The 27331-nt window shown below is 43.2% G+C and overlaps 1 protein-coding gene across 7 annotated transcripts in view; it reads right to left on the reverse strand.

Annotated features, from left to right (window-relative positions):
• The window catches only part of CEP170B (centrosomal protein 170B), a 118231-nt gene that overhangs the window by 69675 nt on the left and 21225 nt on the right, over nucleotides 1–27331 (reverse strand). For 4 of the 7 annotated variants that reach the window (XM_078150378.1, XM_078150376.1, XM_078150377.1 and 1 more), the window contains exons 3-4: nucleotides 5177–5266; nucleotides 926–1005 (exon numbers count right to left, since the gene is read on the reverse strand). In XM_078150378.1, the coding sequence (XP_078006504.1) occupies nucleotides 926–1005; nucleotides 5177–5266 (170 nt within the window). Of the gene's footprint in view, nucleotides 1–925; nucleotides 1006–1254; nucleotides 1403–5176; nucleotides 5267–9079; nucleotides 9203–27331 lie in introns of those variants that run through there. The other 3 variants (XM_078150381.1, XM_078150380.1, XM_078150379.1) reach the window with 3 other exon arrangements.

The following is a 27331-nucleotide window of genomic DNA, read 5'->3' on the forward strand; positions in this document are numbered from 1 at the left end:
AAGAGACAACATCAACAAGATTCATAAAGGATGAGGATACATGGATTGGCTGTGATCTGCTCTTGCTGGGGAGACTACATCAATGAGGACTGCAGATCCACTGAAGGATTTTATTCAATTCGACCCATTATTTTATCCCTTTCTTTGTGGCTCCTGAATATCACCCAGCATGTGAGCTATCCTTCTCTGCTTCACATCTCCAACCCCCCAGGCCTCGATCTGCTCGTCCTCTGTTGCCCCTCCCGGACGATGAGCTCTCTGAAGGCAAAGCCCAAGTCTCCTCCTCTGCCTCTCCCACATCATGTATTCCCGTCTCTTCCACAGAGTAACTGCCAAGCACAAGGCTAAGCGAGAATTGGGAAATGCTTGTTAAAATGTATTCACCAACTATTTACATAAGTAAAGGGGTATAGTAAGGACATCAAGAGAGGGAGGGATGGGAAAAAGTTCTAGCTGTCATCCCAATGCAGCCAAAATACCAGAAAAATAGATAAAAATAACCACCTCACATAGTGGCGACCTTCCTAGCCCTCCACTTGTCAACCAGTTTCTAGTACACGCTAAGCTGTCTATACCTTCCTCACCTGGTCCCCCGTTGGACCAATAGTCAATCAAAAATATTTATTCAGAGGTTAGGAGCTCAGAAATAGGTCTTCTCTCTCTGGGAGGCTGAGTGGCCGGCATAGGGATGAACATGTGACCTTGGCCTCATCACTTCCCTCTATCTGAATGAGCTATGAACGCACCATCCAGCTGCTGCATGAGCGAATGTCACCTGATGGACTTTACAGTTCGACATGTCGGGGCTGCCTCCGTAGGAGCAGAAAAAATCTGGCTCTCAGAGAAGTGGGAGACAGGCAGAAACAGAGGGGGTGGGAAAAAATAGGGAAACCCCAGGAAGACCCAGACCACAAAAAAAAGGATATCGTAGCCAAAGCGGATAACGTCGTTGAGTTTCAGAGTGACATATTTCTGGTCAGGGATGCGCACGTCATTCACAAACGTCTGTGTGGAAAAAGGAGATAGGGGATTAGACTGAGGCAGAGGCCTTGTTGCTAACTCTCTGTTACCCAAAGAAGGATTATCCTGGTGGAGAGATGTTGAGTTGTAGGCAGGTAATGCCTCCCAGGACCCTGCTGAACTCTCTCTCTCTGCCTCCCTTCCCCCTGTCATTCCTAATGTCCTGTAATAAACACATGTTAAAGCTAGTTGGCAGAGCCCAGGGCTACGCACATGGCAAGCCTGATAAATCACCTGAATAATGACTGGCATTCTCTAGCAACTTGAGGTTTACAAAGTGCTTTCTTCACAATAGCCTTGGGAGGCAGCACAAAATATCAGAGGCCCCATTTAAGAGATGAGAAAAACAGGCTCCAAGACAGGAAGCGACTTGTCCAAGGATACACAGGTTTTAAATATCTCAGTCAGGATTCAAACCCAGGTCTCTCCTGATGTCAAATTCAGTAGTACTCTTTCCACTACATCACAATAGACTGGCCCCAGAATTCTCCAATGAAATTCCACATAAAGAACACAAGCCTGTTGCCAAAACTATATACAGTAACACTCCATACTCTCCAGAAACCTTGGGACATGAGCCACAGTGAAAATTCCCCAGGTATCTAAAGGTTAACCTTTCTAAGCAATAAAACTAAAAATTATTTTAAATTACTCAGACTGAAAAACTTTCAAAAATATACCACACATGTCCCTGAGAACCTTAAAGAAAGGACACTGGACAGTGTTTAACTTTTTCCTTATTGATTTTCCTTATTGATCATCAATACAAATATAAACTACTCATCTTTGGAAAGTCACTTCCTTTCTCTGGGCCCCAGGGCCCCTATAGGTAAAAATGGGGACAAGCAACTATTACGAGGAGGGCACTTAGTTTACTATAAAGCACTACAGAAATATGAGCTCAACAAGGGACATAGTGATGCTTTCTGGGGTGACTGAGATTTATTTCTGCTTGTCCCTATACCAACTGGCCCCTGACAGATGGATTGTCTCTTTTTGGGAAAAAAAAATGATAACTCACATTTATAAACTTATATCTCAAACCACAGCTACTCATAGGCTGGATTCTGTTAGCAATAAGCACAGAAGCATTGTTCTTCTCTGTTTCCAACCCAGCCAGTTTGACCCTCCTTGGGTAGCCCCATCCCCATTCTGGAGACTCACCATATTGATGCCTAACTCAGCTTAAACATCATTTCAGCTTAGCCTATTGAAGCTCATAATGAAACTCAAAGATTTCACCAGCCTCAGCCTCCTCAGTAGCAAGAATTATAGGCATAAAACTATATTTTATCATACTTTATAAAATTCACATATATTTAACCCTTTGTGTTTATAAAGCATCCACGTAACAACCCAGTGAGTTGAATATAATCGTTAATATCCCCATTTTAAAGATGAGGTACAGAGAAAAGAAAACTGGTTTTGGAGTTTAAGAACCTGAGTTCAAATTGCAATTCTCCCACTAACTACCTGTGTGACATTGGGCAAGCAGGTACAGAGAAAAGAAAACTGGTTTTGGAGTTTAAGAACCTGAGTTCAAATTGCAATTCTCCCACTAACTACCTGTGTGACATTGGGCAAGTCGCTTAATTTTCTGGATCTGAATATTCTCATCTATAAAATGAATGGTTTGGTCTAGATGATGGGTTCTTAATCACAGGTCCACATGTTTGTTTTCTTAACATTCTGATAATTGTTTTTCAATATACTTGGTTTTCTTCATAATCCTAAATAGTTTATTTTATGCATTTAAAAGCATTTTTGGGAGAAAGGGGTCCAGAGGCTTCACCAGGCTGCCAGAGAGGACTATAACACACACAAAAAGGTTAAGAATTCTTGGACTAGATGAACCATAAAGGAACCAGCCTTCCAACTTTGAATCTATATACAATACAGCTAAGCTAGTCAAGCTTTAAACTGCACTAAGATTTTTGGGACACTCTGTATAATCCTATGAAACTCAGAGGTGTAGTGACACGCCCATTGTCACAGAGCCCGAATTGGAACTTGGATATTCTGATTCTGGCATCCTTTTCTCTATACTCCACTATTTCCTTGAGCACATTCTGACTCTATAAAAATTTAAAAACAATAACTCAAAGACATTAGCTATAAGATAGTCATTCAATTACCCCTGACCTAGCTGTTGTTGCTGCTATTGTTGCTGTTCGGTCATGTCTGACCCCATTTGTGGTTTTCTTGGCAGAGATATTGGAGTGTTTGCCATTTCCTTCTCCAGCTCATTTTACCAATGAGGAAGCTGAGGCAAACAGGGTGAAGTGACTTGCTCAGGGTCACGCTGCTAGTGTCTGGCTGGATTTCAACTCAGGTCTTCCTAACTCCAGGCCCATCATCTATCCACTGTGCCACCTAGCCTCCCGTTAGATCTTTAGAAAAGCAACTGGGATGGTGGGAGGATAGGGGACAAGGGGCTTTGACATTTATTTATTTTTTATTTAAGGCTCAAGAGAAGCATTAAATAGGTAAGGCTTTTATATTTATTGATATACAATTATGGGCAAATCACTTTCTTTCTTCCCTGCCTCAGTTTCCTCATCTGTAAAATGAGGGTAGTAACTGAAAAATCACCTCTTCTATACAACACCTTCTCAATACTTTTAGGCAGCTATAGTGTTTCTCCTGAATCATTTTCCCCCCAGTTGAACACACCCAGATTCTTGAACCAATCCTCACATACAATGGACTCAAGACCCTTCTTCATCCCAGTTGCCTGGACACTCACCAGTTTGTCAATGCCCTTCTTAAACCATGACACCCAGAAGTGAGCGTGGCACTCCAGGTGAGGTCTCAGGAGGGCACAGTACAATGGGATTATGAGCTCCCTCACTAACTCTTGGAAGCTCTGGCACCCTTAAGCAGGTGCCAGATGACATCAGGGCTCTTGGCTGCCATATTACAACACAGACTCATATTGGTTTGGTAGATCCCTAAAACCCCCAGGTCTCTTTTTTAAAACCATTTCTATCTCATATTTGTGAAGAGGGTTTTTGTTTTGTTTTGTTTTGTTTTGATAGACAAGTGCAAGACTTTTGCATTTATCCCTACTGAAATTTCATCTTATTATATCCAGCTCAGATGTTTAACCATGAAGTGTAATCCTTTTGAACGCGGACTCTTGTCATTCGGCGTGTTGGTTAGTTATTTCTGCAGGTTTTGTGTCCTCTGCAAATCTAATGAGCGCACCACCATTCCAGTCAGTCACTTTCATTCAAGTCACTGACAAAAATGTTGGAGAGCCTGAGAGAGGAAACAGGTCCAGAAAACTCCCAAGCAAGGGAAGAGAAAGAGGGTCACTTATAACCCACCTTCTCATCCTCCCCTTTTCAACCTCACCAATAGGCAAAGTTATTCAATCTAGCCCAAATAATTCCTGCTGCAGACGAAACTCTTTTCCTCTGCTGCCCACAGAACAGTGGACCCCGGTTCTCCTATCTCAACTCAAAGGGAAATCACAGGTTACTCCTCCCACCCTTGTAGCCCCTGAGCTTTCTCTAGCAAACGAGATATTTGTTTTTATTTACTTTTTTATTTCTTCTTTTTTACTTACTTTTTATTTTTTAAATTTTTTATTAATTTATTTATTTTTAGTTTTCAACATTCACTTCCACAAGATTTTGAGTTCCAAATTTTGTCCCCATCTCATCCCTCCCCCCCACCCCAAGACGGCATGCATTCTGAATACCCCTTCCTCTAATCTGACCTCCCTTCTATCTCTCTCCCTCTTCTCTTATCCTTCAATTTTCCTGTAGGGCAGGAGCAAATGAGATATTTGTAAAGTGCTTAGCACAGTGCCTGGCACACAGTAAGTGGTTAATAAATACTTGTTCCTTTGTTCCTCCCTCTGTCTAGGCTGAAGACTCCCCCAGTCCCCTGACTCTCTTTCCAAAAAGATCTCACTCCTCAACCCTCTTTCTAATGACTTGTGGTTGCCTTTGCTTACTGATATGCCCTCAAGAAATGCCCCCCTTTCTCCTCACAGAATTAGAGTCACCTGAAGAAGGAACTATTCGGAAAAATACCCCTTCTTCCTGCCCCCTGCCCCCTCAGCAGCTATGGCAACAGGGGACTGGAGGCAAGAGACGAAACACAGACCAGTCCTCAGGGAAGCTGAGGACCCCAGAGGTCAACTCACCCCATTTAAGCTGCCAAGATCCTTCACCCAGTGCTCGTCCTTATCCTGGTTATAGTTGATGACTGCGTGCTGCTTGTCCACGCTTCGAGACTGAGGAGGGAGGGAGGGAGGGAGAGAGAGAGTCAGATCCATTTATTCCCCAGGTAGACCCTTCCCCCTTTGCCTCCCAACCTTCCCACAATGACTGAGGAGTCTTGCCTTTCTGCTCTGAAAATTGCTCTTCTCAGGACAGTATACCAAAAACCCTGCAGCATCCCTTCTCCATGATCCCTAAAAGGGGTGGAGGTCAATTTATAGAAGAGGAAATTGAGGTCCAGATGGAACAAGTGATTTACTCAACATCACACAGCAATCTGGTAGAAGAAAAAGAACTAGAACTCATTTCTTCTAGTTCCAGACCAGGGATCTTTCCACAGATGTTTAGGTGTTGTTCCCCACCCCACCCCACCCTGCCCCAATCACTCTGTAATTTCACTGGCATCGTGAACTTCCTGAGAAGAACTTCTATCTGCATGAGGTGATGCCACTGGCAAAGCAGTGGACAGTGTTGAGCTTTGATTCAGGAAGATGCTGGCCTCAGACACTTACTATCTGTGTGACCCTGGCCAAGTCTCTTAACTGCTCTCAGCCTCAGTTTCCTCATCTGTTAAATGGGAATAATGACAGTACCTACTTCATAGGGTTGTTGCAAGGTTCAAATGAGTTAATATTTGGAAAACGCTATGCAAACCTTAAAGTGCTCTATAAATGCTGGCTACTATTACCAATTCAGATCATCAACTTCCCTGCAGTGCAGGATCTTGGAGATTTGCTTGGAACGCTGAAAGGATAACTGACTTCCCCAGGGTTGCATAGCTAGTATGTATCATACATTGGATTTGAACTCAAGTCATTCTGATTGCAAAACTGGCTCTCTATCCACTACACCACAGATCTCTAAGGCTGTATTAATTGGGACCACACCAATATTTGCTTCAAATCTCCCAAGGCTGTGTCCCACCGCCTGGTTAACCTCAGAGTTTCCAGTAGACCTAAGCTCAGCGGGAGGGTGGGGAGGGTTTGCCCTATAAATTCCCATAGAAGATAAAATGCCACTCCTGCCAAGGGAGACTTTATAATCTCCAGCAGAAACCTTGTTCTGCTGCTCATTGCTCCCAACCTGGCCATGCCCAAACCCACCTATTTTCTAGCCTTGTCCCCTTACCCTAAATCAGACTCAGTCCAAGATACACCCCCCACCCCAGGCTGAATGTACAGAGGGACCCAGGCCTAGTGAGGAGCTTCCAGGTTTGAGCTAAGGAAGGAATTTCAGGGCCAGCTCCATCATCAACCACAACAGCACCCCCCTGGCCAGCCAGTCAGAGCCATAGTCATGCTGGTAGCTCCACCATCCATCCCCAACTCGGTATCAGCCTAGAGGACCCATTTCTCCCTGCAGGAAACATTGCTTCACCTGATCTTCACAGAACATGGCCTTTAGTCCTCTCAACACCCTGGCCATCATCCTTTGGTTGTGTTCTTAGGGTGACCAAAATCCTTCATTCTAAATATAGGCTCAAAATTGGTCAACATATAACCTGACAGGAGCAAAAGACAGCAGGGGTATCACCTTCCCCATTCTGGACACCTGGCTTCTCCCTAGAATCCCTAACCACCCTCTCCAGCACCAGATATACCTTCTCTCAGATCCCCCAACACAGTAAGCCAAGAAATTGGGCACGTATACTTCTTGTTCTCCACTGCCATTTCCAGACCATCCATCCATTTGCCACCATCATTCAGGTCCCTCTTTTCCTCCAAAGTTCACTCCCATGTAGCATCCTATTCAGATCCCAGCTAGAGTTACTTGTAGGCCCTCAAGCCAATCTTCCTCATGTCTCAATAAGATTAGCTCACATTTATATAGCTATTTAAGGTCTGAAAAACACTTTACATACATTCTCAGTTATCTTCACAACAACCTTGTAAAGTAGATGCTATTCTTCAGTTATTCTGTCACATTGGACTCTTTGTGACCCTGTGAACCACAGCATATCAATACTGTCCGTGGAATTTTCTTAGCAAAGATACTGGAGTAGTTTGCTATTTCCTTCTATAGTAGATTAAAGCAAACCGAGGTTAAGTGATTTGCCCAGGGTCACACAGCCAGTAAGTGTCAGAGGCCGAATTTGAACTCAGGTCTTCCTGACTCCATGCCCATAACTTTAGCCACTGAACCACCTAACTGCCTCCATAACATAGATGCTATTATTCCCAGTTTATAGCTGAAAAAAGTGAGGCTCAGAGGCTTGTCATACAGCTATCAAGTACCCAAAGCAGAATTTGAACCAATCAACTGATAAACATTTTCAAGTGCCTGCTATATGCCAGGCACCGCGCAGTGCTCTGTCCACCACACCATACTGCCTCTCCTAGAATTCAGTCCCTGACGCACTCTTCCTCTCTACCCTGCCCTCCCTTGAAGACTTCCATATACACCCAGCTCATACTCCTCCTCAATTCCCATGTCCTGCACCTTTACTACAGCTCAGCCCACATGCTTTCATCTCACCGCCACCTCTAACTATTCTATCTCTGTGATTCAGAACTGTGAAATTCCTCTCTCTGATGACTGCCTTCTATCTGTCCATCTCTCTCTACCAACACTTTATAAGCCAATGGCATCCTCATTGCAAACTTCAGTAATTCCACTCCTCCCAGTACATGCCATCTTGCTCTGACCTCACTTTCCTCTCTTTGCAATCCACACCAATCCCATCGTACAATCTCCTTTACTCTCAAAGTTTTTCCCCTTGTCCCATCAGTATTTGGGCCTTGCTGAGTGCCAGCAATGGGTTGCCTCCACCATCCATCTTCTCTGCTCCTATTCTACAGCTTTTGAATGCTGTTGGAGAAAGTCACGCAACTTTGCTGACTAGGTCCACTGTACATTGATATTTACTCAACTAGGTCTTCACTGCTGCATGAGAGTCTTTATTCTTCCTTGACTGATTCTCTATTACACCCCTCATAGTGGTGGACCAAATTTCTTCCCAAGTTTCCTACATTCCCCCTCCCTTCTCAGCAGAGAGCCTCACCTCCTACTTTACTAAGAAAGTAGAGGCTAGGTAGCCCCAATATCCAATCAATGGCCATGGTTTGTCTAATCTACCTCTTCAGGCAGCATGGTACCATGGGAAAAACACTGATCATGACAGAGGATCCAAATTCAATTCTGGGTTCTGCCACTTATTAGCCATATGACATTTGATAAGTCATTTACCCTCTCTAGGACTCAGTTACCCCATCTGTAAAATGAAGGGGTTGGACCAGGTGGCCTGTAAGGTCTCTCCTAGTTCTAAATCTGGGATCTCTATGATTGTATTGGTCCCCTTCACTCTTATATGTCCCATTTGAGGCCCTGGTTCAGGTTCCCATCACACGTCTCTTGCAACAATTTCCTAATTGGACTCTCAGTTTCCAGTATCTTCCTTTTCCAATCTAGCCTCTAAAAACCTGCCAAAATAATCTTTCTAAAGTACAACTCTGATGATATCAGTGGCTCTATTCAACCTTTGGTGACTCCTTACATGAGGGGGAATAAGCATTTATTGAGCGCCTATTATATGCCAGTAATTCTGCTAAGTACTTTTTCACAAATATTACTTCATTTGATCCTCACAGCAACTGTGGGGGTAGGTACAGTTATCCCCATTTTACAGTTGAAGAAACTGAGGCAAACAGAGGGAAGGGAGTATGAGAGAGCTTCACCCAGGGTCACACAGTTGTCTGAATTTCTGAAGCTGGATAAAATATGCATTCATAAAACTTGGCCAGTTAAATCTCTTTACAATCTGTTCTCAGGTGGACTGTATATTCCTTACCTTCCAGTACTCTATACTACTCTATATCAAACTGTGTTACCTAATATTCCATGGACTGGCATTCCCTCTTCTCCTTCAACTCCCCAGCTTTGTTTTCATCTCCCCTGGTGCACCACCTCCTGCCGGAAGCCTCTGCTGACCCCCATAGTTTATAACATTCTCTTCCCTCAAATTATCATGTATATGTATCTGTTTACATGTACCTAGTTACGTAGAATTGTTCCCCCCACCCCCATTAGAATGTGAGCTCATAAAGGGCAGGGACTGGGTTTGGTTTTTTTTTTAATTTTCCTTCTTCGCTGCATCCACAGAGCCTAAATTAGCACAGTGTCTGGCTCATAGTAAGCGTTTAATAAATGCTAACTGACTTATTATACTCCCACAATGAAATCTAAGTTCCTTGAGAGCAGAAATTGTTTTTCTCTCTTTGTATCCCTGGTGCCTAATAGAACGATTCCTTTTTTTTTTTTCCGGAAGGGATGAGAACAAGCATTAATTAAACCCCTACTATGTGCCAGGCTCTATGTAAAGCACTTTACAAATCTTATCTCATTTGATCCTCACAACAAACCTAGGAGGTAGATGCTATTATTATCTCCATTTTACAGTGGAGGAAACCACGGCAGACAGATTATGTGACTTGCCCAGGGTCACCTAGTTAGCATCTGAGGCCAGATTTGAACTCAGGGTTTGACTCGAGTCAGGGCCTACTTAAAAGTGTTCTATACACTGCCCTACCTAGCCGCCTCGGAGGGCAAGGAAAAGGAGAAGCAGAAGCTAAACTGTGATTTCATTAACAGGACGAAATCTCAGTGAAAAAACTCCCACTGCCAACTCAGATTATGCTCTGCACCTTAGAGAATTAAAGTTGGCTAGAATACCCAGAGGCCTCAAGTGACTTTCCCAGGGTCAAACAGCCAGCGCTTTTCCTGACTTTGAGGCAGGTCCTTGTCTCTATCTACCACAATGCCTTGCATGGTGGCAAGACATCTTGTTTCTGGACCAGACCTGGGGTTTCATCAGCACATGGAACACCAGTACATATCGGCGACTGCTCTGCCTGTAATAGGTGCTCGTGGCAAACTAAATTCAATCAGGATCACAATAATATTCTTGGTTGCCATATCAACAATGTTGACTCATTGGGCAATTCACTCAACGTTTTTATTATATAAACTGTCCTCTCCAACTAGGGCTTGGGTTTCCTCACCCAGGGAACAGGTAAAGCTATTTATTCTCTTAAGGGTAGGGCTGGGTTAAATTTTAAAAGGCATGGCTGGCTTGTTGGTGCTAGCCACTCTCTTCTAATTCTGTTTGTTTTGACTGGTCACCAAAGGAATCTGCCTTCTCTGAAAAGGCCAATAAGAGGAAGGAGTCCAGAAGCTTGCTAATGAGCTCCAGGGAAAGGTCCGCCCAGGACTTGGCACAGATAAAAACTGGAACAACTCCATCTTTTTTTTTTTCCCCACAAGATCACAGATTTGCTGCCTCAGAGTAAACCTGATCTGGACCCTCACATTTTCACAATCAGGATACTGAGGCCCAGAGAGGTTAAAGATTTGCCTAAAGTCATAAAGGTAGAAACTGAGCTAGGATTGGAACCCAGATCTTCTGATTCCAAATCTCTTTTTCTCTTTTTCTCACTGCATCTGTTTTGTGTTGTTGTCTCATTTTTCAGTCAGTGCCTGACTCTTCATGACCCGTTTTGGGGTTTTCTTGGTAAAGATGCTGGACCAGTTTGACATTTCCTTCCCCAGTTCATTTTACAGATCAGGAAACTAAGGCAGAGCTAAGTGACTCAGTCAGGGTGACACAGCCAGCATAGTAAGTGTCTGAGGCCACATGTGAACTCAGGTTTTCCTGACTCCAGGCCCAGCTCTCTATCCACTAAACCACCTAGTTGCCCTATGGACATTCACGTATACTTATGTACCTTTGCCAACAGCCAGGCAACCATACTGGATGGAGCTCAAGCAGGAAGAACTAAGGGTCTGACAGGAAAGGTTGGAAGGGGCAGGTTATGAAGGACTTTAGAGCCAAAGGGAGGGTTTTATATTTGATTCTGAAAGTAATAGGGAGTCATTGGAGTTTACTGAATGGGGAAAAGGGGGGCATATGGTCAAACCTGTGGCTGCAAGAAAATCAGTTTGACAGTGGGGTCTCAGAGGTGATGAACTCTCCATTACTAGGCATGTTCCAGCAGATCCCGAAGAAGACTTATTGAGTATGCTGTTGAAGGGGAGTGGAGTGGGGTATGAGGGAAGCAGGTTAGGGGGTAGGTATGTGTGTTTGAACCAGAGACCTCTGAGGTCCTTTCCAGCTCTGAAATGCTATGGTTCTATGATACTACATAGAATGTCTACATGAGAAAGACCCCAAGACCCTAATCTCTACAGTAGCAAGACTCATCCTACAATAAGGATACAGTTGTTTTGTTCAGAGTTCAGAAAATAAATACGGCCATTTATTACATGTATATGTAGTTTGTAACTGTCCTTCCTAAAATGTGACACCCACTCACTTTAAATGAAAATGGGCACAGCTATTGCTAAAGCCGGGGAATAAACACCCAATACACACACTCATGGTAGATGAAAGCTAGGTGGCACAGTACAGACCTGTTGTCAGGAAGACCTGAGTCCAAGTTCAGCCTCAGACACTTACTAGCTTCGTGACCCTGCGCAAGTTGTTTAATCTCTGTTTGCCTCAGTTTCCTCATCTATAAAATGGGAATCATAGTAGGGAATAAGGAATCAAATACCTTGAAGGGTTGATGTAAGGATCAAGTGAGATAAACGTAAAGTGCTTAGCAGAGTGCCTGGAATGTAGTAAATGCTAGATAAATATTAGCTATTATTATTTTTATTATTGTTATTAAATTGGCTCTTGTATCCCTAAGGATACTAGCAATCCTGACAAGGGAACTGTTCAGAGACTCCTAGAATGTGATAGCTAAGGAGACCCCTGTGGACCATGAGGTCCAACCTTTCTCCCTCTTCCTCCCACTCACCTTTTAAGGGGTTAATTGAGACCCAGAGAAAGGGAGGTCCTTGCTAAAACATCATAAAGAGAATCAGTAGCAGAGCCAGGACTAGAATCCAGTTCTGCCGATCTCTGAGTCTGAGCTCTGTTCTGCTCTGAACACATGCCTCGGAAGTTCTTGGTGTTCCAAAAACAATTTTTATCTCACAATAACCCTTGAAAATCTACCTGCACTATTTGAAATTTCTGAGTCTCCACCCCTGGTGTGATTAGTGAGCTCACATGACCCATTCCCGATAAGCAGGGCTGCTTATCACACCACAGTATAAAGGGCCACATTGTAAATGTCCAGCAAACATTCATGCCTTGGGTACGATTTAGTAAAAGAATCTGCATGCCCATCTTGTTACTGATGTAACAACTGACCCATTTGTACTCTACAGCTGGTGAGCTTTAGGGTGAGCAAGTCCAGAATTTCGAGAATACAAGCAACAGAGAGATGTGAAGAGAGTTTGAACTTTGGCAGAGTCAGGAGATCTAGTTATGAATTCTGGCTCTTCCACTTCCATGTTACGTAACCTCAGGCAAGTCGCTTTCTCTCTTGGAACCTGAGCCTCAACTTCATGTGTAGAATGGGGATGATAATACTTCCACCACTACCTCTTGGAACTGTTAAGGAAAGCGTTTTATAAACTTTAAACGGGAGTTATATTATGGGATTCGATGCTGGAAGGGGTCAGAAGGATCATCTAGTTCAACCTACTTAATCAATGAGAACTCTGTGACCTGTGAAGCTAAGTGATGTGATTCAAACCCAGGTCCTCAGAATGCAAATTCAAGACTTTCTACTCCACTACAATCAGGGACCCAATGAGGCCAACCAGGAGATGAGAGAAGTCCCAAGCTCAGAGCCCAGCTCTTTCACACAAAGTTAGGACATGTAGCTCAGACACCCTGAACTTTCCATAGCAATAATGAATACCTTGGAAATCCAGTTACAAACTCATCTTCCCCCAGAAGCCTTCCTTGACCACCATTGGCACAAATCCTCCTTTGGCCACCATCTTTTATTTGTATTATACACTGTTATTTATTGTCTGTTTCTTATGTGAGCTTCCTGTGCCTCACTGGGTTATAAGCAAATATACATTAATTGGAGTATAAGATAATACCCAAAAGAGAGGTGAAAGAGGGGAGAAGGGCGAATGAAGTCTACAGAGGTGGTTGGATAATCGGGGATCCTCCTGATCTGGAGGAAAGTTCTAGAATGAGACCGCAACAGAAGCATGACTTTTTGAGGATAGATTAGGATATTACTCCTACAAGACTCTGCCCCTTGGTGGAAGGCCCTTAAGGGTTTCTAGAGGACTTTCTATCACTTAAAGGATTTTAGGGCTGTTACTGGTCAACTCTGCCCTATATTTAAGAAACCTGATACAGGCAGCGTTAAAAGAAAAAGAGAAAAACTAAAACAGAAACCATAGGAAAAACAAAATCAAATGGCCTTTTCCAGTCCTCAACCTCTCTGCAGCCTCTGACACCATATATCACATTTAGGTTTTCCCAACACAACTCTTCAGGTTCTCCTCTGATCTGTCTGAGCATTTCTTCTCTTTGCTGGATCTTCCTTCAGGTCAGGACCACTAACACTGGGTGCTCCACAAGGCTCTGTCCTAGGCCTCTTCTCCTTCTATACTATTTCATTTGGTGATCTCATCAGCTCTTGTGAGCTCAATTATCAACTCTGTGCATATGGTTCTCAGATCTATTTATTCAGCCTTAATCTCTCTCTTCATTTCCAGGTTCACATCTCCTTGCCTCTTGTTGGGTAGTTTTTCAGTCATATCTGACTCTTCGTGATCCTGTTTCAGGTTTTCTTGGCAAAGATACCAGAGTGGTTTGCCATTTCCTTCTTCAGATCATTTGACAGATGAGAAAACTGAGGCAAACAGGGTTAAGTGACTTGCTCAGGGTCACACAGCTATTATGTATCTCTTGGGTATCCTATGGACAAAACTGAACTCATCTTTCCCCCAAATCGTCCCCTCTTCTTACCTTCCCTATTACTATAGAAGGTACCACCATCCTCCTTGTGGTTGGTTATACCAACTTCTCTCTGACCCTCAAATCCAATCAGCTGTCAGGTCCTGACAATCCTACCTTCAAAACATCTCCAGTTTATACCCCTTCCTCTCCCCTGACACTGCCATCACCTCAGTTCAGGCTCTATTACCTCACCCTTAAGACTATTATAATGGCCTGCTGGTTGGACTCCCTGTCTCAAGTCTCTCCCCACTCTAGTCCACCCCACCCCCCCACTCAGCAGTTAAAACAATCTTCCTAAAGTGCAGGTTTGACCATGTCATCTCCCTATTCAATAAATCCCAGTGCCTCCATATTATCATCAGGTGCAGACAGAAAATCCTCTGTTGGGTTTTTAAAGCGATTCAGTCTTCTTACACCTTCCTCACCTGCACAAATTCTAAGATCCAGTGATACCAATACTGGCCTCTTCATTGTTCCTCTGCCAAGGTACTCTATCTCTAGCCTCTGCTATCTCCCATTCCTGAAATACTCTCCTTCCTCATCTCTACCTCTTGGCTTCCCTGCTTCCTTCAAATCCCAGCTAAAATCTCAGCTTCTGCAAGGAGCCTTTCCCTCTTGGTACCTTCCCCAGTGATTATCTCCAATTTATCCTGTCTCTTATTTGTACATAGTTTTGGGGGGTTTTGGGGTTTTTTTGTTTTGCATATTGCCTCCTCTACTAGACTGTGAGCTCCTTAAAAACAGGAACTGGGTTTTGGAGTTGTTTTATTTTGTTTTGCCTTTCTTGGTATCCTCAGGACTTAACACAGTACATGCAAATAGTATGCACTTAATAAATGCTTATCAAACTAATGAAACAATGTAATAGTTCCCTAAAAGAGTAACTGAATCTGGAAATCTCAGGAAGGACTGAGTCCCAGGTCTAAATGACCAGATCCATGTGGTGGGTGATGCTAAATCTTTGCAGTTCAAAGAGGGTCTGTCAATGTGGAAAAAAAAAAGTTACCATAAAGAGGAGCAGTACCTACAACAAAGATGCCTGAAGGACAATTGCTCTGTACCAGTCAGAGAGTCAGTTAACAAACACCACCAACTACTCAGTGCTCCCTGGCCCACCAGGGACCTCCCCTCCTCTAGGGGTTTAGAATCCCACGAGAGGCTTCTGAAAAAAAAGACTGCCCGCCTTTCTTCCGGTAAGAGACCACTCCCTTGATTTCACGAAGCCAGCACCCTCCCAATAATGTCACCCTTTGGTTACCTTCAAGCCCTCCCTAGCTAGTAATCATACAATAATCAAGGAGTGGCAATGTGGAGCCCATCAGTTTTACATTACAGTAATGAGAGGGTTTTCCTTTTGTTTGTACTATACATTCCAATAAGCACTCTTTTTACCCCTGTTTCTAGGAGCTGATCTAATGTCTACTACTGATAGTGCCCATTGCCCACTGGCCTTAGGCAATGCCCCAGGGTCATGTCTCTGCCTACCGCTAGCTGTCAACTGCTACTCCCAGTTCCAGGGAAAGACAACTGCTACTGCTGAGGCCTGAGATCTTCAGCCCTATCTGGGACAGTGTTGTTATGGGCCTGAGCACAATGGCCCTGCCCCTGCTGGATTGGCCTTGCTGATTCTGCTCCACTATGGCAGGCCCCCCACCCCACCCCATGCAAAAAGTTCCTTCAGGCCTTCATTGCTCCTGCCCTCCCATGTTTAGAAGGGCTCAGGTGCTGATGCTGCTGGTACTTGACTGTCCTCCTATACTGAGAGGAAAGACACAATGCAACATAATACAAAAAGCAAAAAGTCAGAGCCTCCTCCAAGCCAGTATATGAGCTGTCTCTCCCATGTGAAGACTGTAGTCATTCATGTTGAAGCTATGGAAATGCACCTGGGACCAGAGTTCTCTGCTCTTCAAGGACCCCTTATTGAAAGTTCTAGAAAGAGAATTAGAATTCAAACTTCACAGTTCAGTGATGAGAGTGCAAACTTCTTCAACCAATGAAGCACCCCTGTCCTATCTGCAGCTAAGTAAATGGGGTGCAAATGGAACATCTGTCCATATCACCATAAATGTCTCTGGGCTCCTGGAGAGAATTTAGTATTGTCCTGTCAAGTGCCTCCCCCTGGCTTGCACCAAAGAATCACAACCAAATCTTTGTGGCTAAATTATGATTGGTCTCTCAAATTCCAAATTAAAAAACATAAACTATGAACTCCACAGTCTTGTGAGCACAGTTGTTATGCATTACTAAAATTCCAGGGACTAGCATTAGTTTGTAATTTTTCACTGTTAGGATCATTCATGCTACCCTACCCTTCACTGGCTGGCTATGCCCATGGAAGGCTGGTTCAGTTGCACTGTCATTTCCAAAAAGCCATTTAAAATCAGTTTATACAAATTTAACTCCCTTCAAGCTGGTAAAGTCTTTCTTACAGGTGGCCTTTCCTAAGGCAACTGGGTGATGATGACCATTATCTATACAAAGGCATGGAGTCTTAGTTAGCAAGGGCAGAGCACAACTAGTTCTTCTGAGTTGTCTTTTTCTAATGAGGCTGCTTGGAAGGTAACCTGAGTTCTGAAGAGATGGTAGAACCTGAAGGTGGGTTCAAGACCTTCAAAACTGTCCTTAAAACTGCACCCTGAAGATAATTGCGCTAGGCTAGTACATACCATTCACTTGGCCAAAGTGAAGAAACATTGGCTAAATGATAGATGCCAGGAGACTTGGAAGTAGTTGAAGGATCAGACCCAAAAAGAATCATTAATGACTCACTGTCAGCTTGGAGGGAGGGCACTGGTGGAGTACCTGTCCTTGGCCCTACATTTGTTCAACATTCTTATCAGTGATTTGGGTAAAAGCACAGGTGCCATACTTACCAAGTTTCTAGACAACATGATGTTGGGTTCCAGGTATATTCCCTATACCCAAGAAAATGACTAGTTTCCACATGGGAGATAGAGCACAGGTACTGGCCAGGAAGAGGCGATTTTTGTTTTTTTGTGTTGTGTTGTGTCTTTCCCCAAGTATAGGAGGGCAGAGGCAGGTATCAGCTAAACCAGCACAATTATTATCTTCAAGGTACAGTTCTAAAGGACACAGAGAATGTACACATTGTTCTTTTCTTATTGAACAGTCACTGTTTACTCTCTAATTTCCCAGGAGTGGGAGTATCCCACAGTGAAGAACCACATTTCTAGAGTCATCATCAAAAGCACCACCAGATGCAGAAAGGCCAGTCCATCTCACCTTCCTCTGCACTGCCCATTGACCACTTCAACAAACTCTTTATGTTCCAATCTAGCAAGACTATACCAATTGTTCTGGGCGGGACTTGACTCTGGCCAGACCCACCACAGTTTAGGTACAGAATACTGGATCAAAATGAGACACTCATACATCATTCAGTAGTTAACGAAAAGAGATTTACTTAGCTATGGCTGGAGGATATGCAATGAGGTTAGGCACTCCAGTAGATTCAGCTTTAGCTGAATCTTCCTTGCTTGCATTATCCACATAGGCCAACCAGGAAAAACCTCTGAGACACTCCCCACCCCCACCCCCCACCTCAAATCCTCATAGCTGCTTTATATTTAGGCAATGAAGAAGTGACATCAACAGTATGATCCCTTAGACCCCTCAGCCAACCAAGTCTCCAGGAATATCCTAATACATTTTAAAGACAAACTAGCCTAACCTGCTTGGGCAGAGAGGTTACAATATTGCTCCTACCACAACGGCTAATAAATTTTATCTTATTACACCTGACCCATTGGTCTAGCTCATCAATATCTTTTAGGATCTAGAGATTAGCTATTTCTCCCAACAACATACAATCTAGAAATTTGATATGTATGCCACCCATGCTTTTACCCAAGTCACTGATAAGAATGTTAAACAACATATGGCCATGGACAGGACCACCAGTTCCCTCCCTCCAAGTTGACATTAATAATTCTTCTTTGGGTCTGGCATTCAACTGCTTCCAAGTCTTCTAAGGGAACCATCATTTAGCAGACATTTCCCCACTTTGGCCAAAAGAATGGCATGAAAGACTTTGTCAAAGCCTTCCTAAAACGTAGATATATAATCTCTACCACATTTTCCTGATCTACTCATCTAGTAGCCCTGACCAAAAAAAAAAAATGAAGCCATATTAGCTCTTAATGATAATTGATTCCCTTTCTAAATGCACACAAATTCTCTTTAATGATATGTTATAGAATTGTGCCAGAAATTAAAGTCAATCCCATTTTTTACTTTTTTGAAAATTTGGACTTTGTCCATTTCTTCAACAGTTCTTCCATTCTTTGTGAACTTCCCAAAATTACCAGCAGCCTCTCAGCAATCACATTTGCCAGTTTGTTTGTTTTTTCTCAGTAAGCTGTAGTTTATGTGTTTGACAACTAAGCTGCAGAAAGCTTTTTTTTACAATTTCCTTACTCCTCTTGAGTTAGGCATTTTTTTTTCTATTCAGCTGAGTAGTTCTGCCTTCTCTGACATCCACCAGCCAACCCTGCCTCTACCCCAGCAGCAGTCTTTTGTCTTATGATCTTCCTCTTGCCCTCAATAGAGCTCTTGCCATTCACAGACAACATCTTCTCAACCAGCTGTTTGCTTACAAAACCTTAATCACTCTTCTAAAGCCCCTGCTTTCAACTGGCAACAAAGATTACAGTATCACCTGGGTCCTTAAGCTCTTTAATTCGCTGCTCAGAATTTCATCCTTTCTAACACTGATGCCTATGGTTTTTTTGGTGTTATTGTTTGGTCTCAAATTCATCCACCAAAAGTGGGTGGTGTTTGTCTGATTTCCCAAGTCTTGGAAGACTCTCTGTCACAGCTTAGCTCTACATGGCCTGGGAAGACAGATCTCCCCAATATTAGCATCAGGCTGACAAACAGCTGCATCAGTATGCTTAGCAGGAAGCCAGTTACCAATCATCACTACTCATCTCTTACCTTCTCCTAATGCTATTATTGGAATATTCATAGTAACAGAATAGGATCATAGATCTTGATATAGAGAAATGAAAGGTACCTCGCAGGGCACCTAATCCAACCCCCTTTTTAAAATATGAAGAAACTGAAGCCTAGAGGAATGAAGTTCTTTTTCCATGGTCACACAGTAAATATTTAAAGCTGGGATTGAAAGCCAGGTCTTGTGGCTGTAAACTCAAGACACTTTCCAATACATAAGGGATGCACTACTTGGAGCACAAGAAGTTGTTGCCTTCTAAGATGTAACCAAGGGCACAAGTAGCAGAGTTAGCCTTGGGAAGGAGGAGGGTCACCCCTCCCTCAGAGACTGGAAGAAAGGAGGAGTGGATGGGTGGTGCTGTAGAAAGAATTTGAAGTGTAGGGCAAGGGAGGTAAGGAAGTTCATATTGGATGGTCTTTGTTTTCTTGGTAAAGCAGATGTTTGCTGTGAAAGAGAGGGATGGGGAAAACACTGGGGGTCTGAAGAGAATGTGTGCAATGATCCCTACAGGAAGCATTCTGGAGAATAAGTCAAGGAAATAAACATTTCCATGCAGAAGTGAAAGCCCAATTGAGATTTCGTACCATGAATCTGTGGTAGAACCAGCCAACATGGTGGCATGACTTTCCCCAGTAACATATAGTAGCTGAGAAGTTTGAGAGAAGGATGATCTATGGTTGAGGCAGAACAGGAAAAATATTAGTTCATCAGAATATACTACTGATTGACAGAGGAAAACATGGCCAGGTTGGGCAGAGGGGAATGGGGTCATTGGCAATAGTGCCCAGGACAACTACTGGTGAAGGCAGCTGAAGTGATGTAATTTAGCTTCAGACAACCCATTTTCTTTGCTAGTGAGGAATCCAAGGTGATTCCTAGACCGTGAACCTGAGGGTCAGAGAGAATGTTATGGTTGACCATCTATAGTAATAGGGAAGATAGGAGGTTGAGAAGGAAAGATCATGAATTCCATTTTGAATACATAGAGTCTAAGATACCATAGTTTCCTCACCTATAAAATGGGGATAATAACAACACCTACCTCCCCACGGTGGTTGCAAGTATCAAATGAGGTAATATTCATAAAATGCTTAGCACAGTGTCTGTCAAATCTGTTAGGATGGATTGGCATTGGGATGCTTGTTCTTTACTTCTCCATGTCACATTTTTTCCACCCTCCAACCTCTTGACATAGGTCAAGATTCCCTAAGGCCTCCTCAGTTTCCTTTTCTTCTTTGTTTTTTTACCTTCTATTATTTCAAAGTAGAATTGAGCCTCCCTGGTAAATGGAGTAGAGAAGCATTCCTACAATCCTTTTGACTTCTCCAGTAGAGAGTCCAACCTGCCCTTGGATACACAACAATTCCTTGGCAGAAACACAAACAGATCATGCTTTCTACAGGTCACTGCAGATCCCTTCACATTCCATAATTGCTGGAAGTGAGATTCTCTCAGTGCTGGATCTTCCTCATTCTCTTCCCACTGGACCCTTGGACTCTGCCCTTGGGACGCTGGGCTCTGAAAGGCAAACTTCGGCCTTATCTCGCCCAGAACCAGACTTCTATGCTGCTTCCTGGCCATTTCCACACAATGCCCTTGCACAATACCCCTATCCCTTTTCTAGCTCTCCTTTATGTCCTCTTAGATGGTAAACTACTTGAGAAGAGTAACTATGTGGCTTGCTTGTATTTGTATGTCAGGTGCTCAACACAGTATCTGACACATCGTAAGTGCTTAATAAATACTTTTCATTATTCATTCATTTGTTGATGGCCAACATGAGAGCTGACCATGAGAGATAACTTCTATAGTAAGGTCAAATTTCAAACCAGAGAAGAATGACAGAGAAAATCCTTCCTCTAGTAGTGAAGAAGTATATTATATGAAGGCCCAAGTCACTCACCACCACTACCCACCTCCAAAAAAATCCAAAGTCATTTGACAAACTCACCTCCTTCAGGAACCAGATAAACCTCAGCTGATAACCTCCCTTATTCTTCAGATAAATACATATAGGTCTGAAATGGGGATCTCCCTACTCAAAAACAAGAGCTCTTTAATTTTGTGTGTTTTTAAAATTTCTTAGCCCCACAAGTCCTCATCTTTCCCTTCACAAACCTCTACACTCTCAAATTCCAGTTTGCCTTAAAGACACCACCATATATCCATATACAGCCTTGTTTCCCCACAGAGCCATCTCAATATCCCCTGGCAGACCAGCTGAAGCTGGATAAACAGACAGCATAGTATAGTGGAAAGGACTTAGATTAATGAATCTAAAAACCTGATTAGTAAGTCCAGCTCTGCCATTAAAATGTGGCATGTCTTTAGGCAAGTCATTTAACTTCCCAGGGCTTCAGTTACCTCCTCTGTGAAATAAGGGGGTTGAACTGGATTGTTTGCCAGCTTTAAATCCTATGATCCAAAGCCTAACAATACCCTTCTTTCTCCGCCACAATCCCATCCAACATATAACTGCTGTGTACATAGGACCCTGTTCTGGGGTATGCCGTAAGAGAATCAGAGATAAATAAGACCGAGGGGCTGCCCTCCTGGAGTTCACAGCCTAGGAAAGACTCCCTTACCCCAGCTAACCATCATCTTTTCATAAATCCCAATCCCCCACTGTGCACAGTCCTAACTTCAGCTTCCACTTCTATCACATAGGACCCAGCCAGAAATGTCCTCCCTGCTTCTCCCTGCCAAAAGGTCTCTCTACCCACCTTTCAAACTCTGTACTTCTAACTCACCTTCCCCAGGAAGCCTTTCCTGATTTAACCCCTATCTCAGTCTGGTCACTGTAAATCATAGCCTCTCACCTAGCACATACCTATGTATACATATAAGTAAAGAAATAGATAAATACATGTGAGCCAACATACACTAATATATAGAGCTGGGTGAGTTACACATAAATATAGGTACAAGTATATACCTATACATACATGTAAACATAACTACAAGTATGTATCTACATATATCTACACATATACATTACACATGTACACATATGCAGTTGTTTAAGCACCAGAACTATACTACCTCCAAGGTCTTGAACTTTGAAATTCTCTCTAACCACAACCTCCTATTCTTCTCCTCTGTCTCATCATAAGACCATAGATCCAGAGCTGGAAGAGAACTAACCTAACCCTCTCATTTTACAAATGAGGAAACTGAGGTCAAGAGAGCTAAGCACCTTAGCCAAGGTCACGCTGACAGTAAATGACAAGCCTAGGATTTGAACCTAGTTTCTGTGACTCCAAATTCAACAATTACTCCAATGTCCCATGCCACCTCTTTCACTTCCTCGCCGTAAACCTACTGTTTGCCCTTATAAAGTACTGGGCTTGGGATCAGGAAGACTTACTGAGTTCAAATCCAGGCTCAGACACTTACTAGCTGTGTGACCCTGGGCAAGTCACTTAACCCTGTTTGCCTCAGTTTCTTCATCTATAAAATGAGCTGGAGAAGGAAATGGCAAACCATCCCAGCATCTCTGCCAAGAAAGCCCCAAATGGGGTCACAAAGAGTTAGACACAGATGAAATGACAGAACAACAAAACAACAATTCTATCAGTCCATCTTCCCCAATACATATTCTCTCCATACTCGTCTTGGCCCCCATGGTCTGCCACTTCAATGTCTCCCTAGGTACTATCCTAGAATGCCTTCTCAAACTCCATTCCCTTCTATTGTTCCTGACTCCAGAAATCTCATCTCAGCACGAGCACAACCCTTCAGATCCTGTTCCAGGGAAGCTAAGGTTCATCACAAAATATCCCAGGAACACACCGATTTCACCCACTGTAAATTCATCATGGAAGGCATTAACTAGGTTCTCCATACTGTGCAATAAATAATTCTATTCCCTCTCTCATTCCTCATGGTGACTTTCAAACCTTTCAGTCAGTCAGTCAGCATTTATTAAGTGCATACTATGCACCCAGGCTCTTCAGTAAGAATCAGGGATACAAAGAAAGGCAAAACACAATCCCTGCCTTCAAGGACTTCACAGACCAATGAGAGAGACAAGATACATACAACTGTGCACATATACGATACACACAGTGCAAGTGAGAGGTCTTCTCAAAGGCAAGGCATTAGTAAGGGTCTGGAGGGCAGAGAGGGAAACTGGGACCTGGAAAGATGTCCTGCCGAAGGGATGTGAGCTCAGTCTCTCTCCTCATCCCTCATGGCATCAGTGAGGGGACTCAGGCCTCAGACAGCAAACGATCCATCAATCCTGTCTCCTTCATGCTCACATATGTGTGTGTGTGTGTGTGTGTGTGTGTACATATATATCTATATCTACCTACCTACCTACCTATGGGCAGCTAGATGGCATAGTAGATATAGAGTGCTATTCCTAGGGTCAGGAAGATTCTTCTTCCTGAGTTCAAATCTGGTCTCAGACACTTACTAGCTGGATGACCCTGGGCAAGTCACTTAACTCTGTTTGCCTCAGTTTCCTCATCTGTAAAATGAGCTGGAGAAGGAAATGGCAAACCACCCCAGTATCTTCGCTAAGAAAACCCCAAATGGGGTCACAAAGAATCAGATATGACTAAAAACTACAACAATTATATATATATTATATATATACATATACACATACACATACACACACATATGTGTATATATATGCACATACATACACACACATACATATATGTTGTTATATATTAAATATTTATCCTCTATCAAAGTCCTTACCCAAGGTCAGATAGGTTAGTAGGTATCAAAAGGCCAACCTGATCTCAAGCCTCTGACTCCAGAGCCCAGGCTCTTTTCCTCTGTATCTCAGTGTATCCTGTAAATGTCTGTACTTCTATGCACACATATACTCATACATCTCTGTATGACCATGTATGCATGTGTATGTATATAATGATGCCCACCACAGCATACATGTGGAAACTGGTTTTCTGAACGTTCATCTAAGACAGAAACAAGGCCCAGCAGGTCCGACCCAGCTGGACAGGCCTCGAGGACTATGTGCCTTGTGGTCAAAGTATGAAGTTGCTCCTCACCCGGCTGGGTCACTTTCAGGGTGACAGATTAGACACAGCACATCTCAAAGCCCACCTCTCCAGTGACAAAGAGGGCGCAAACCGGGTTTGTGGAAAAAAGCATCCACACCAATTATATCACGCATCATTAAAGTGCCAAAGAATACACGTACAGACAGATGTTCTCATGCACACACACACACACACACACACCAAAGACATAGAAGTATACGTGTACATAAAAGTACAGACACCACCAGCATATACTGAGCTACAGAAGAAAAGAATCTGAGCCCTGGAATCAGCAGTCTTAAGATCAGACTCCTGCTTTGATGTGTACCACCTATGTGACCTAGCATAAATCATTTGACCTGCCAGGGCCACAGTTTTCTCATCTATAAAATGAAGGGGCTGGATAAGTTGGCTTCCAAAATCTCTTCCAGCTCTAAATCTATGGTCCTATATACAGAGATTTATATATTTATTTTTATATTTATTTATATATATATATATATATATATATAATATATATATATATATATATATATATATATATATATATATATATATATTTCTATATATATATATATTTCTATATATTTAAATATATATATATATATTTAAATATATATATTTTTATGTGTGTGTGTATGTATGCATGTTTTGTGTTTGTTGACATGTTTCCAGTATATTTTACATCATACATGTTCTGGCTCTCCCTAGTACACTGGACACTTCCCTAATGGCAGCAAGGTGGCTCAGTGGACAGAGTGCTGAGACCGGAGGCAGAAAGACCTAAGTTCTAATCCAACTTGCTGTATGACCCTGGGCAAGTCAGTTAACCTCCGTCTGCCCCAGTCATCTGTGACATGAGGCCACCTACCAGGGTTGTTGTAAAAATCTAATTAAATAATATTTGTAAAGTGCTTTGCAAACCTTAAAACACTATATAAATGCTAATACCAGTTATCATCATCATTGTTATTGTTATTATTATTATTATGGCAGAATATTGGCTCCGCCTCAGACCAGGAATTCTCTAAGGAAGGAAAATATTACATCCCCTTCTGTATTCTCCTACAACTTCATGAAAGAAAAATTTTAAAGTCAGCGTGGCCTAGGTTGAGACTCTGTCCACAGAGAGCTCAATCCAGGAAGTTTTCCACCTAACTATTCTATTTGAAATGGATTTGGAATTATCCAGAAAACCAAACATATTGGATATCCCAAAGGCTTTGTGTGTCTCTCCCTTTTCACATTTGTGTCTAGGAGGTGGGTGTGAATATGAGTAGGGGAAGGAGGGAGTGAATAGGGAAGGGAAGGAGAGAAGAAAGGAAAAGGGGAGGGAGGAGGAAGAGAAGGGAAGAGGGGAAGAAAGAGAAAGAGAGAGAGAGAGAGACAGAGACAGAGACAGAGACAGAGACAGAGACAGAGAGAGACAGAGACAGAGAGAGTGGGCCAAAGGTCTAAGGCAACTATAGAGAGAACTAAAGTTGAATTAGAGGAAAGCACACCCAAAGATTTCCAAAATTCCCTTCCCACAACACACCTCATTTGCCACTAGCCACAGGGTCCCTTTGCCCATCTTGTAGGGCAGAACACAAAACAAACAGGTATTTCCACAATCAGCAAAGGCGCCCCAGGGTTCTGGACAACCAAAGGTGCCATCACTACCCAGTCATTGACAACTCTGACAAGATCTTTTAGGTCCAGCCACTGAGTCCCCTAACCCTAACCCTAAATGTGACCAATCAAAACAGAGCCAGAAGATTACAAATCCCAAAGATGCTGACAGACAAGTGGACCCACAGCCATAGGATTCGGGTTGACATGTCCCTACTCACAGGAAGCAAATCCATAAGGAAGGTGGAAAGGAACCTAGAAACAATAAAATGTAGTGGATAGAACACTGGACTTGGAGTACATAAGACCTGGGTCCAAATTCCATCTTGAACATTTACTGTGTGACCCCAGGTAAGTCACTCAACATCTCTGAGTTGTCCTCATCTGTACAAATAGGACTAGTAATAGCACCTTCCTCAAAGGATTGTGGTGAGAAGACAAGGAGATAACATATATAAAGCACTTTTCAAACCTTAAAGCGTTATATAAATGTGAGCTATTATTATTCTTGTGGTTGCTATTATTCTATGAGAACAGATGGCCTAGATGAGTTTCTTCCCACTCTGAGGCACTGTGATTGTGCTGTAATCGTCTGTAGAAATCATGTGGACACAGGATACAGTCTGTCATGAACACCCACCCTTCCCCATCCTCCCAGTAAGGAAGATGCAGACAAAGGACATCACCATCACGCCTAAGCCTCACTGAGACTGAGAATAGTCACAGAAGCACCACATCTCACTGAAATGTGAGAGGACGTTCATCTAACCTGAAGAAGACCAGCAATATCCCCACCAAGAGGCCATCCCATCTATGCCTGAAGACCCCCAACAGTGGTCAGACCAGGGGGTGGGGAACCTGCAGCCTCAAGGCCACATGTGGCCCTCTAGGTCCTCAAGTGTGGCCCTTCATAGAACAAAACCCTTTAATGAAAGGATTTGTCCCATAAAACTTGGACTCAGTCAAAAGGCCACATCCACAGACCTAGAAGGCCACATGTGGCCTCCAGGCCGCAGGCTCCCTACCCCTGCATCAAACTATATGCCTCCTGAAACAACCCGTGCCAGGGCTGGACAGCCCCCAAGAAGACTCTTTTTCCCTTACAGTGAGCTGAAAGCTTTCCCCCTGTATCTCTCCCCTCTGTTGTTGGTTTGCATCTCGAGGGGCAAACAAACAGAATTCTAATCCCTCTTTCGAGAGGGTCCTTCAAAACTCTGAAAAATGCAATCACGTCTTCTCCAAGATCGACAACCCCAGCTCTTTCCTCTCCTGTTCTCTCTGGGCACAGTGTCGTGTCTCACCGACCTTCCTAAGACGTGGTCTCCAGAGCTGAAAATAATATTCCAGATGTGGCCTGACCAGGATAGAAGGCAGCAGGGCTTTTGCTCCTCTCCCCCTGGCCACTCTACTTCTGGCTAATGCAGCTAAAACTATCAAGGGGCAGCTAGGTGTCACAGTGGAGAGTGCTGAACCTGCAGTCAGGAAGACTTGAGTTCAAATCCAGCCTCAGACATTTACTAGCTGAGAGATCCTGGACAAGCCATTTAACCCTTGCCTGTCTCACTTTCCTCAACTGCAAAATCTATCTCCCAAAGTTACTGTGAGGATCAGAGATACATGTAGAGTGCTTGGCACCATGCCTAGCACAAAACAG

The sequence above is a fragment of the Phascolarctos cinereus genome, unplaced genomic scaffold (assembly GCF_003287225.1).
Source record: "Phascolarctos cinereus isolate Bilbo 61053 unplaced genomic scaffold, phaCin_HiC Scaffold_2;HRSCAF=192, whole genome shotgun sequence".
NCBI lineage: Eukaryota > Metazoa > Chordata > Mammalia > Diprotodontia > Phascolarctidae > Phascolarctos > Phascolarctos cinereus.